We start from the raw sequence: 13,677 nt of genomic DNA on the forward strand, positions 1-13,677 counted from the left end.
CATTCATAAAGCCATTTTTTCTGTAAGACAAAAAACAAATAGGTGACAGTATGTACTTGGCACTTGAGCTATTTTTTTTGTATTGAAAACTAATGAAAAATTAGGACTGACTTTTCATTTTTCTTTTTTGGCTTTGGTGTGTGTGTGTGGTGGGGGGTATAAAGATGTCATAGATTATGAAATGTAAAAGAGCTAAAATGACTTCTGAAGTTTACCAGATAAATATTGATACACACATATATGGACAGCAAAACATCTTGGGGGCACATGTTCAAAGCTTATGGAACAGGGGTTGTAAAGGGGTAGTTAGCTCAGACCCTCTATCGGCTAACCTATCTGTTAGATTGTTTCACCTCCATGTTGTTATCCATAAGAAACCTGTCTGTTCATCTATACAACCCCTGCTCCTATATGCCTTTAATTTTCTGTTTCCTGACAACGTTTTGCGAGAGTATTCATCACAATGTATGTGTGTAAAGTGTACATACAGTTATATCATAAATCCATCCATAATAAAATATCCACAATTTGTAGATTTAAAGTTTACACTCATAAGTGCAAGCCATCTCCACTAAACAAACGAATTAAAGTATATATGTAGGTTGTATAATGTCATGTCGGTGTTGTTGCATTGGGTTTAAATCTACGTTGTGTATATCCGCCAGCTGAGATGCCGAAGTTTTGACAGCTGATGTCAGTATACACATCCCATTCCATCAACACAACCAAATGGAGTTGCCATGGCACTGTGAGATCTCCATCGCGATTGGTCCGAAGTTCTGGCAATCCACTTGTGATTGACAGGCGAGTTGGGTTTTGGAGTGAAGTCAAAAAGGGGCCGAAATCTTGAATTTGTCAGTCGACCATCTGAATGTAGTGGCACATGGACCAGCGCTCCCCATCAACCATCATGGGCTCTCTCGCCACTTTGGACACCAGTGCTTCCGTTTACCAACCGTCTCAACTTCTGAACTGGATGTACCTCTCACTGGCGGACAGTACACCGGTGCAAAACAGCCAGAGTTTGTACAGTGATACTGCGTGGACGGGTTCCTCGACGCAAGCGGTGAACACTGTCAGCACCGTAACGTCACTGTTGAAAACTGCCAACATGTACAATGGGGTGAATCTTAACGGACTGACCGACCCTTGGACTGCCAATCTTAATACACAAACAGCTAACACGCTAAATGCTGTGAGTACCAAATACACGTCAGTTTATATACCTTAGCGCATTATTCCAGCTAACTTTGCCGTTACGCAGTTTGCGCAGTTGTATTTGATATTGGTCTGATTTGCCAAACGCCCATATTCAAAAGTACCTTACTTATAATAATGTGTATAAACAAACTTTATAGTCGGCTCAGACATTTTATCGGCTAGCCTCACTGTTAGATTATTTTACTTCCATGTAGCATTACTAATCGAAAAGGCATGTAAGACATTGTTTGCCTATGTATACATGTAGGTCTATGTATATATCCAAAAATACTTCAACGTCTGGTGATTTCCTTCCGTTTTCCGCTCCGAACATACGGCATCACCACAGGAAGATGCGGGCAATGTTTGAATGAATGCACTTGGATCGTCACCGGGTCCGCAGAGCAAAATTATAACATTAACAAAATTGTTATACTTTAAAATACATGAAATCATTGTTTGCCTAAATGCCTCTGGCTGTAATATAAAAATTATGTATAAACAGACTTTTGAAAGCGCTAACTTAACAATAAAAACTATATTGCTTTGGTAAACCCAACTCAAGGTATCGGTACGTTACGTTACGGTGCGGAAGGAAACGAAATGACAGCGCTATAAGCTTTGCCTTCAGATAAGATTGTTTTCGTGCCATTTTGCATAATTTAAGCGCAGATTATGAAGTTGCGGCGAAATGTCGCAGGCGTGTAGTATACGGTGTAGAATCTTCAAAAAGTAAAATTGAAAGGTATAATGTACCTTCGAAAAACTAAACTTGTCATAAATGTTGTTAAGTGCATGGTTCAAGGATTTTTGTTGGTTTCAGAATTGTTACCCGTCAACCTCAGTGTCTCACATGTCCAGCTCTCCATATGGCAGTATGAAGGATATTGCTGAACAGTTTAGCGAACTCTCTCTCTCAATGGACAGGAAGCCTGGTAAACGACCACCCAGCACTTACCTATGTCACCTCTGTTTTAACAAGGGGCATTACATCAAAGATTGTCCACAGGTAAGCTTTTTTAGTAATTGTCTTTTCTTTCAGTTTTCCTCAGGTAATAATTTTCCTCACTTTAGCCAGCTTTCTGTGTTAAAATGCATATGTTTATGTAAGTTTTTATAAGCTTAATAATTGTTTCAGATATTTTATCAAAGCTTTGGAATTTCATTGTAGCACAAGCTGACAAAAGTTGCATACCATTTAATATTTATTGTTGCAAAAGGCACGTTATTTACAATATTCCTCATTTATGATGAATAAGATTCGACCATCAGTTTAGACTTTGTGAAGGATCAGGTGTGTCCTCAATATCTGACCAACCCAGATATAGCTGAGCTGGAAGAATTGATACAAAGTATTTTCTACTTTGGGCACTGACATTGTTACTGTTGTTGATGGTTCAGCATACAAGGTGAGGTAAAATTTAAACAATGTTAATAAAACTCTAAAAGACTGTTGCAATTGTGAACTCCCACACACATCTGTACATGCATGACAGTCTCTGGGTTTAATCTCTAACCAGAACATTGACACCATTCAAACAATGCGTATACCCATACACAAAAAGGTGGTAGAATGTCAGTATCAAAATTTGGAAAAAAGTGTACCAAAATAGTTTTAGAGTTTCTTTAAAACTGCTTTTTTTTCTTGTAGTTCTTGTGTGACATCACCATAAATAAGATTAGTTTGATGATAGTAAATCAAGGTGTGATGGAAAAACAAATAAGATAGGGATAAGGACAGATCTATAGTATGTGTTTACAGTTTGCCCTCAGTGGGTGGCCCTATGTTTATGAAGAGTGTGAAGTCATTAGAGTCACACACCCAGCAGGTTAATAGCGGGTTAATCTGTGCTCTCAAGTATCTATTGTGAAACATTAAGAATGTTTGAATAACACTAACCAAAGGGACTTGTTTACACATTGTAGGCAGGGCTCAGTGGTGTGAATACAGGCAATACTAGTGTCAAGAATTGAGGACAATGTAGGAATTGAATCTTTGTGTAAACTGGGTTTTAGGAAATACATGTAGTCAAGCTGATGTAAATTGAACAAACTCAGATATGCATAGACATTTGTTAAAGATACCTGTTTGTTTACCAACACCAGTTCTGACTGCCAGGAATGCCATGCTTGGTATCAACAAAAGGCAAACAGACCTGTACAATACATGCAACAGGTATAACAGTAGAGTATTTGGTACAGCAAAGACCTGGAAAATGAAGTGCTCTGTGGTGTTCCATTTGTTGTAGGAGTAAGGTACATGCGTGTAACAAGCAGTTCTTACTACACAATTTTATGGTAATTTTTCAACAGTTAACATATTACATTGTTGGCATATTAGATATTTATAAAATGTATGTTTTCAGTCAATTTATGAAGTGTTTTTTCGTTTAAATGCTCTCATTGAATTTGAAAATACAACCATGTATAAAGTTGTAAATAAACTTAGTTTGATATCAGGGATTATGATTATGAAAAAAGTTTGATCAGAAAAAGCCTAGCATGCTCAGTAAAGCCATATTGAAGTGGCATGGAACACACTGTTCAGCCGATATGTATGTATACACACTATGTCATGGTATTGTGTAACATGGGATTTGTTCTGAGTACAGGTGTGGCCAGCACTGTTTACCTGTAAGATTTGTTCTGAGTACAGGTGTGGCCAGCACTGTTTACCTGTAAAGGAATTTTTGGACATAGTGTTGAGAATTTAATTCACCTCTTTAACTCAGAAGTCTGTAATAAATTATTGTTAAGTTTATAATAAATTAAGAAGTATCATGTATGGTAAGTAATAAGAGTTTTTACATAGTCTGAAGTCCAGTTCATTTCATAAAACCTCATTATAGTTGAAATTACATTTTAGGATTGGTTCAACAATTTTTAGTTCAACATCTGTTATATCCTTATCCTCATGCACTTCCACGTTAAAAATATAGTCATCCCATAACATACATTGATGTACTATAGAGTCTCTTGCAGCACAGTGACACCCACAACATGTGAGGTATAGTGTGTGCATACCCATAGCCTGGTGTAGGAAATTGTCAACAGGCAGTTACTTTGCAGTACATTATCTTGCCATGCAGTATAAAAATGTTAAACTGAAAACGTTAAACTGAAAACAAAATGATATTTTCATAATAAGAATTCAAGAATAAGTTTCGATGTATTTTGCAGTACGATATTTAACACTTTACACGAAGGAAATTGTTGATTTTGAATTATGTTTGTGTTTTGCATCATGGAATTGGATGTAGGGCTATTTTGTAAAATGCCCTCCATGTTGGAAATCACTGATTCTAAATAAGGCACATACATTGATGTACTATAGAGTATAACATGGGTTGGCAGGTATAGATATATCTGACATATGAGGTGTAAAACAAAAGTACCAGTATGTGACTATTACTGACATGTAAAAAAAAAACCAATCTGTAGACAGTTTTTAGAGTTTGTGGGATGGGGATGGGGGATGAAGCGGATGACAGAGTTATGCTCTAGGGCACAAGATATCTGGAGGTGATAAAGCCAGAGATTTAACCCAGTGGAGACAGTGGTCAGAGGTTAGGAGTAAACATGGTGCTTTGATGACCATGTCTCCTCCTATGAAGGCTTGTTATTAGGCTTGGTCAGTGAGACACTCAGAGACTCAAACTCTGCCAACTGGAAATGGCTACTTGAGTTAACTTCCTTCCTGTCCTCATGGCTAATTGAGGAAATGTTATGGGACAGATTTCTATCATGCTTTCACCCTCATCACTTTATTACTGCTACTTTGGTATGTAGAATTCTGTTGGAGTTAAAAAGAAGTCAAAGACACACAGCGACGTTACATGCTCTGGTTAAGAAACAAGCCATCAAACAGTTCAAGTAACTTGATAAATCTGCTCTGTTCTTGAGAGTTTTTAAGTCAAGGCTTTCAAAGTAAGAAAAATATTTGGAACTTTCAGTTGACATTGGTCAACACTGTGTCTGTTTCTCGGAAGGTGAAGTCAACATTGGATTTGATTTGTCTTGCCAAGTGGAAAAGCTTTGCCATCTAAAGGGCATAACCAGTGTTGGTAGGCTGCCCTTGCAAGACCTGGAATTCAAATGTTCTTGATGTTTTTCAAGCAGCAGTTGATAACAAAATTAAAGTTGCTTGAAACTCATTTTCATCTGTATTTCTTTCTGCTGAGTTAGGAAGTGAAAGTTACCGTTAGTGTGCAAAACACACAAGTTTAACAATCTAACGGCGAAAATGCACTATGCACTGACATTGGAGGAATTTCAAACACTTTTTGAATGACAGATTGAATGCTGCTTGAAGCTGATTTTCTTCTGTATTTTTCTAGAGTTTGATGTAAGACACAAGCCATCCACGACCAAAATATAGTATGCAGTGGAACATGTTGAACTTCAATACAGAAGAGACTGAGAGTTCAAACAAAGTTTATACAAGCAGTTAGAAAATGAATTGAGCAGTTGTGGGGTTTTGTTGTTGCCAAGTGTACATGTGTTTGCAATGCAGGTTTAGTTGGGTAAGAGTGTTGGGAGGGGGGGATGTGTTGGTGTGTGCAGGGGAGTAGAGACATGCTTCCACAGCTGGTAACCATCAGCAGGCACAAAAAGATCTGGGGCATTCCTCCAGTCTCCTGCAGGAGGACTCTATAGTGACTGTGTGTACAGCAGAACTGGGGTCACCGCTGGTGTAGGGTTACCCTCAGCTGGCAGGGCTTTCTCTACATTATGGCACCCCTGGACTAGTAGAACATCATGTGTCAAGGCATGTCCACAGCAGAAACATTACACCCGGGGCATTTAGGTGTGGTCCAATTAATTTACCCCAGCACAGGGCATAGTTGTGGATAAGTCCAGTCTAATATATAGGCGTGGTAATCTGGAGTAATTACTCTGTATACAGTTTGTGGCTTGTTTACATGGTTTGTGATTATACATGCAGAACATAACTGATAACATCAAATTGCATATTAAGTCATTCCTTACCCCTAACCTGGCCTTATGCCCTTAGTTATAAGACTGCAGTCAGTGATGAAGTTAGGAGAAGGAATTAATCATGTTGTCATATTTTAGTTTTGTTCATGCCAACAGATTAGGATTTCATCTAACATTCTCTCCAATTTTAACTCGAAAAGTTTATAAAATGTAATAAAATGGCTTCAGTTTTTGAGTTTCTGCTACATGGAATTCAAGTTAAGTGCAGCTTTATATAATAGAAAAAGGGTTTTATTATTACAGGAAATATGAATATGTGGCATTAGTATTTTTGAAATTTCTGCCCACTAAAATTTCTCTATAAACTTACAGTTATATCCTAGAGAAGTTTCAAAACTTTGGAAAGTACAGATATGTTTCAATTGGGGTAGAGTGGAAACTGAAGGCATATAAACTCAGTAGCCATGGATCTTATAGATCAGGACAGAAACCATGGACGGTAATATGTCCAATGAAACGTTATAATAATATTTGAGAATAGTTTTGGTTTTTATGTTTACTTTAGTATGTTAAGGAGGCAGCAACAGTTGCAAGAAAACTGAGGTACTGTAAATGACCTGAAGTTTCATGCATGAATAAGTTGCACATTTTGCCTTATTGTGAGAGTTCTCTTGATCCTAGAAAGGTGTTTTGAGATTCATTTGGAAGGTAAGATCACATCTTACTGTAAAGTTTTAAGTTTTAGGCAAAAAAAGAAAGGATGTAAGATATATTTGCCTCTTAATGCGATTATTTGTGGAGACACCTACAGGTAGACTGCTACATTAATTAATACAAATGGGAACTGTTTGGCAGCTTTTACAATTCAAGTTAATGCTTATCTTAAGTTATGCAAAGGTAAAACCAGTGTTCCTGTATGAACAGCTTTGATAGGGAAGAGCTTGTTGGCTGATACTGTTTCCTGTATGTTTATGTGGATAAGGAGAGGTAACATCTAAGATGGAGATGTTCTGGTGCATCAAGAAAAAACGTAAAATCATGGGAGCCAATTTTTTTGTCAAACTGCAGAAATGAGAACACATGGAAAACTGCTCAGTCTTGTTGGATCAAAACAGCAGTCTGAGTCACTCTTCATGTTTTCCTCTTGGAACCTAAAAAATGGTGTACTTTGACTCAGTACATGTTGGATGTTGCTGTAATGGTATTGCAGAAGCTTATTGGCAGTGATACCTGAAGTGTGGAAAAGTAAAGGACACAAATACATGATGGAAATTGAAAGAAATAACATTTTCCTGTCCTGAATCACATTTATCTTAACAAAATGGAACGTACTGCTGGTAAGCACTGTGCACAAGCTGGGTGACATGTATAGAGTAATGGGTGCTGCACACACTGACATGCAGGCTTGAAACGTTTTTTCATGCAGAATAGAAACAAGATGGACATGTATCACAAACTTCCAAATGGTTTTTCCCGCTGTCACTTACAGTTTGTCATCAGCAGTGAATGTTGATGTTTTACTGGCATATTGTTTATGAAATTGCCAGCTGTGGAATTTGTCTGCTCAGATCATCATGATGCAAGCCTGCGGAGTCCCAGTATATTGCGTCACATGTGTGTCCAACCATATACAGCATTAGTTTAGTCTTCAAGTTAGACGTGAATCAGTACTGATGGCTAACAGGAATAAGTTTGGAGTTCTCTGTTACAACACATAGTTTTGATCAAGATAAGATGTAAGGTTATAATTTATCCAGTTTTGTATTTTTGTATTTTGTTGGAGAGTATAAGTGTGTATGGCAGGAGTGTATTCTGTTTATTGACTTACTGAAATCTGCTACAGTTCACACACTTGCTTAACTTCTCTGTCAACTTTTTGTTGTTGCTAAACATTTCAAAGTGTGAAAGAATTTAATTTACATAGAGTTGTAGATACTGTTTGCATTATAATTTTAAGTTATGCATAACTATGACAGTGTCTCAGGCAAGATTTGAAAACTCCAAAGATTATGCTATGAACAATTATAAAATGTGTATTAATTAATAATAAAGTTTAGAATTACAAATAAAATTCTTCATGTGAAACAGATTACATTATTGTGTTATTGACAATTATTGTATGGTTTGGCATGTACTCTCTGTTTCAGGCACGCCCAAAGGGGGAAGGTTTGACTCCATACCAGGGGAAGAAGAGGTGTTTTGGGGAGTACAAATGCCCAAAGTGTAAGCGTAAATGGATGAGTGGCAATAGCTGGGCCAACATGGGGCAGGAGTGTATCAAGTGTCATATCAATGTCTACCCTCACAAACAGGTAGCTATGGTAATTACACCCCCATTTTACTAACTTCTCTCTTCTCTTCTGTCTGCAGTGTAATGCTCTCATTGTAAAGAATATTTATATGAATAATATGCTTTTTTGGTTGTGACAGCTGTTTGATACACCTGTTGGGCTTTATTGTTTTCATAATTGGCATATTAGTTGAAAGGCTTTGCAGTTGAAAATCACCATGCATTCTTGATTTATCCTCATCATCATTGGTCATTAAAAGATTGGAGACAATACCTGTGGGAATACGACCTCTGATAAGTCATATATGACAAACTACTTTTAGTTATGTGTTTTTTGACATTTACATTGGTACGGAGACAAATGAACATATCATGTGAAGGGATAAAGATGTCTGTTATCAGTGACATTCTGATTTGTGTTTGGATGCCTTTATGACAGATACATAAATGGCTTCTAGTGGGAATTTCAATTTTGTTCATTCTTTCTGTAGTATGAAATTCATTTCTCTACAAATCATTTGAAAATTCTTAGTATTATTGAATCTCTGGACAAGTTCAGTTTATGAGGTTGTATGTTTTAGACTCGTTATTAACATTTCACAGAAATGAAGCAGTAGTCATTTTCTTTGTGTATGTGTTCGTGACTTTGGCTGATCAGTTGAATGATTTGAGTAGTTCCCCTTGATGTCTACTTAACAGCGCCCCCTGGAGAAGCCAGATGGCCTAGATGTGTCTGACCAGAGCAAGGTTCACCCACAGCATCTGTGTGAGAAGTGTAAGATGCTGGGCTACTACTGTCGACGAATGAACTGAAAACAAGGCCCTCAGCAGTATGATATTTTGTTCTCCAGTATTACTCGTGATGGCTTAATGCAATTTTATGATATTTTGGGAAGTGTCTGTGTTCTTTGAAGAAATCTTCATAACATACAAAAAATTGAAAAACATGTTTTCTTTGAAACAAAGACGTGCCAAAAATGCCTTCATATGTGCCTTAAGAAATTAGAAGAACTTCTGATTTGCCCTAAAAAGTGGTGCTGAAATGAGCAGTTTATAAAGTAAATTATTTTAGGTGGCTGAAAAGGTAGCCACATTTTCGTTAACGATAAACATATTTCTTTTACATTGTTTTTTAAATTGTTATGCTGTTTTGTGAAAGCCTGACGGAATTTCAAGTAGACTTTATTTAAAGGTAAGCGTAAGTACAATAAAATGTTCGGAGTTAGTCATTTGTCATATCGTGCATATTGTATTAAAGCTTGCTCAAGTCATGGCTGACTCAGTTGTCTGCAAATTGTTAATGTTGTAGTCTTATGTAAGTGTTGTGAAAATCAGCATATATTCCATATATTAACGAGGGGTTATGCAGCAGCATTTAATGTGTGTTTTTCCTATCTGAATGGTTCTCAGAGATTTGTGCCTCTGTTAAAAGTATTAAGACTATTGATATGATATTCTATGGCATTATACAGGTGCGTTTCATAAAGAGGAAAGCTTTGAGGTTTTAGCGTTGTGTTATTTCCCTCACTCTGGTGTATGTATTATATATATTTACTGTTTGGTGCAACATTTCATTTGTAACATGTAATCAAAGTCTTCTGAATATATTCCATTATACCTTTGCTTTATCCGGAAGCAAATGTCTTGTTGAGTACAGTGAAGATAGGAGGGAAGGAACACACACATTGTCCTTAAAAACAGTCAACTTTGGCAATGACCATTAATCTTTTGGCATTCAGTTCTTCTTTAAGAGTTACACAGCCCCTTCAACTGATCTAATATACTCATCTTTTTGGCTGATTTATGTACCTTTATTAAGGGAAGGCCCTACAGCTTAGCTGTGAGTGACCCTAGTGTGTTACACTGAAACAAGACCTTATTGTTACGGTAACCCAGATGTGGCAGAGAGCTTGCTCTTGTAGAAGTAAAGTGGAAGTTGGGGTTACATTGAGAGTGGCATTTTTCCCAGTTCTGAAAGAAGATAGGTTGTAAGCACTGACATGTATTAATGTCGCTGTTTTGGAGAAGTGCCTGCAGCATTGCTGATAAAATAAAGTCAGACCTTGTATCTTTCCAGAGGTTGAAAAGACTTTAACATTGATTTCACTCCTTCAAAATTTTGAAATTTGAATGGTCTTGAAAGTAAATCATTATCAAGAGTTTATATTTGACCTGTTGAAATGGAATAAATTGTAACTATTGTAAGAAGAATGATGAAATCTTGTGTGCTCTTCCTTGATGTTGTTGTAATTCACAATGACGTCTGTGCCAGAAACTCCAAAGGACCAGTTTATTCTCCGGATGATGTTCCATATAACTTTGTGTTTTAACATTTATTTTGTTTGCCTTGACCAAATTTATTAAAGATTTAGACAGTTGGGTTTATTATTCTGTAAATTTTTGTATGAATCAAAGCTATTTAATGGTATGGTTATCTCGATAAGGGTGAAATATCGCCATATAGAGATCAGAAACTGCTTACGTGATTGTATATAATTGAGAATTTCTACAGATTTTTAATATCAAGAGCCCCAGTTTAAGATAGTATCAACTCATTCTCTCTGTTTTAAAAATTTCATTTTCTATTGGAGGCTTTGATCATTGGAATATTCATTTGAAATGGTGATGAGTTACTATTGTTGGTGTTGACATCCCCATTTAGACTTTGTCCTAATTATCACCTCCATTTTTTCATTTATAATGAAGCAACATTTTGTATGATTCTTGGGCTCAAGCATCTAGTCATTCATGGTAGCTGGTGGTTTATCTGTATCCAGATAACATTGATTAGTCTACCAGTAAAGCCTGTTGAACATTCTGATTTGATTATGAAGGGTTTTTTTTCAGGTTTAAAGATATAGTTTATGGCATTTTTAACAATAGATTTGTATATTAGTTTGCATAGTAGCGTTTGGATTTAAAAGAAGGGAAGTAAATTTAATCCAAGAGATGTTTTTATTACATTGCAATTTGTGTGTACATTTAGTTTGACAAGTGGCTTAGGTTTGTCGCTTATTTTTCTTTGGTGTCTTTTTTTTTTTTTTGATGGCTTTGCCAAATCTGAGAAATAATGGTGTCTTTATTTATAAGCACAGAGCGCCAGGGTGTTTTATTTTTGCGCCGTGTTTTTCAACATTATCTAATATGATAATCATGTTATATGTTATGTGTATAGTTTGGTTCAGTAGATAATATTGTGAAATATGAGGCTTTTATCATGAAAAGTTTTGCTCATGTCGTTTTTATTTAATAATTACATATCCCATTTGTTGCTTATTGATGTACACAGTAGTTGATCAGATTGATAGGTTTCCTGGGTATCCGTCTGTTGTAGTTTGCAGTGAATGAAGCCTTGTGAAGTCAGTCAACAGAAGTTATTTGGTACCAGCCTTCTTGTGCACAATATTGTATTCTGCTGTTTCTGTTGACAGTAACAGTATTCTTGCTTGTGGCATGAGCCGAGACTTAAAAACAACAACTCTGCTGTAGAATGGGACTTGTACAAGCCACCCATTGTATGCAGTTTGTTTTCTTGTCTCCATAACTCTTTGGCCCTTGTGGATACTTTTAGATTCCCAGTTCCTTGGCCTGTTGATAAGGAAAAGCAAATGTCAAGATCTGCAATGTGATAGTATTGTCTATTACAGGGGTAGATTACAAGCTGGAGAATTAGAGTTGAACTATGACCCACTGACCAGTTCCATTTCCTCTTCTTTCCACCCTTCCCAAACACAGAACTACAGTCCCAGAAAGTTTACAGCCTGCCCTGATTTATGAAAACAAAAGGAACTACTGCTAACTCACAATCTGAAATTTTCCCGGGACTTCTGAATTTAATGTTATTACTTTTGGTGTGAGATGTGTCTTGTTACTGTCAAACAATTAGTGATGTGTTCCTGTTGTTGGATGGATTTACTGCATGTTACCACAATAATAACCAACACACATTTGCTGTGAATGCGTATCATTCATTTTATATTATCAAGATTGCCACAAAGTGGAATGGATTTCCCCCTTCTTTTTCTCTTTGTTTATCTTTGAACACTCATTATTATGGAGATTGGAAAACATTCTAGAAGTGGGATATATATATATATAGATTTGATAGTGGTTTAAAGTGTAATTGGAGTCCAGTTTGTTTACTAGTGTATGCCTGAGTGGATCTGGAATCAGCCTGTCAGCTGTACTGAGTGTCGCAATTACCCTTGTGCTGTGTTGTACAGGATTGCAAAGACTACAGCCGTCTGGCCTACACTTAGTTTTAACACAAATAAACTTCTTTTTAAAGATCTTTATAATATGTGTTCTGGTTATTGTGTTCATTTAAGTTAATTAACAAAAAAATGTAATAAGTAAACTAGAAATTTCAAGTAATGGTAATCATTTAGACAATGTATCTTTCAGCAGAAGTACTTTTCAGTGTCCTGTGAGCAAAGTGTACTTCACAGTAAAGACATATCGATAATGATTGATATCAACTAGTCATGAAAACTGATAAGATTATTCCATGGACTATAGAACCGTGTGGGCCATTTGAGTAGACGGAGACAGAATTAAACACAAAAGTTAACTGTATTAACTATTATAGTCTGAATAAGTTTATAATTCAATTAAATTAAGCTCAATGTTTAATTTAATTGGGTTATTGATTGTATAATGTATTTATGTGATGTTAATCTTTTGATGTATTGAACCCAGAAAGTCCTGCAATTAATCGAATAAAAAAATCAAAGAACTATGTAATGTCCTGTTGAACAAAAGACTGAAAGATGTGAAATATACATAAGTCTGATTAAGTACCAAAATGTTTAATTATTATAGATTACATTATACTCTGTTTCAGCAAAGCAGTCATTATAAAGTATCATTATAATTTATTTTATCTAGTCTGGAGGGTGGGAGGGGGGGGGCATCCATGTCAAGCGGGGTTTGCATGCCAGCATGGCGCAATGACACAGGAGCCTCTTACCAATGCAGTCACCGTGAGTTCAAGTCCAGCTCATTCTGGCTTCCTTTGCAGCCGTAAGTGGGAAGGACTGCCAGCAACCTGCGGATGGTGGAGGGTTCCCCCCCAATTCCCTCCCACCATAATGCTGCACCGCGCTGTGGTTTAAGTGAAATATTCTTGAGTACGGCATAAGACTCAAATAAATCAAAAAGGATAGAATTCAAGTATTTGAACGTGAACATATTCCAGCATGCTATATTCTGGAAGACAAGGAACTTAGAAAGACACCAAGCAAGCCCGT

General features: G+C 36.6%; 1 protein-coding gene across 2 annotated transcripts; it reads left to right on the forward strand.

Moving 5' to 3' along the window:
• Window positions 1–819: 819 nt before the first annotated feature.
• Window positions 820–13,135, forward strand: LOC135467724 (zinc finger CCHC domain-containing protein 24-like). 2 transcript variants are annotated; one of them, XM_064745549.1, is made up of 4 exons: window positions 820–1,195; window positions 2,024–2,209; window positions 8,286–8,459; window positions 9,128–13,135. In XM_064745549.1, the coding sequence occupies exons 1-4, from the start codon at window positions 884–886 to the stop codon at window positions 9,239–9,241; spliced, it is 786 nt and encodes a 261-aa protein (XP_064601619.1). In that variant the 5' UTR covers window positions 820–883; the 3' UTR covers window positions 9,242–13,135. The 2 variants fall into 2 exon arrangements, with proteins under 2 accessions (XP_064601619.1, XP_064601625.1); XM_064745555.1 differs by having other exon boundaries at window positions 822–1,195; window positions 8,286–8,450; window positions 9,128–13,134.
• The last annotated feature ends 542 nt before the right edge of the window (window positions 13,136–13,677 follow it).

This window comes from Liolophura sinensis, chromosome 1 (genome assembly GCF_032854445.1).
Source record: "Liolophura sinensis isolate JHLJ2023 chromosome 1, CUHK_Ljap_v2, whole genome shotgun sequence".
NCBI classification, from domain to species: Eukaryota; Metazoa; Mollusca; class Polyplacophora; order Chitonida; family Chitonidae; genus Liolophura; species Liolophura sinensis.

Bases quoted from the DNA above. Each gene is read 5' to 3' on its own strand.
- LOC135467724 (XM_064745549.1), top strand. From the start codon at position 884: ATGGACCAGCGCTCCCCATCAACCATCATGGGCTCTCTCGCCACTTTG. The intron at 1,196-2,023 runs GTGAGTACCAAA...TGTTGGTTTCAG, and splicing joins CAGCTAACACGCTAAATGCT to AATTGTTACCCGTCAACCTC. The intron at 2,210-8,285 runs GTAAGCTTTTTT...TCTCTGTTTCAG, and splicing joins ACATCAAAGATTGTCCACAG to GCACGCCCAAAGGGGGAAGG.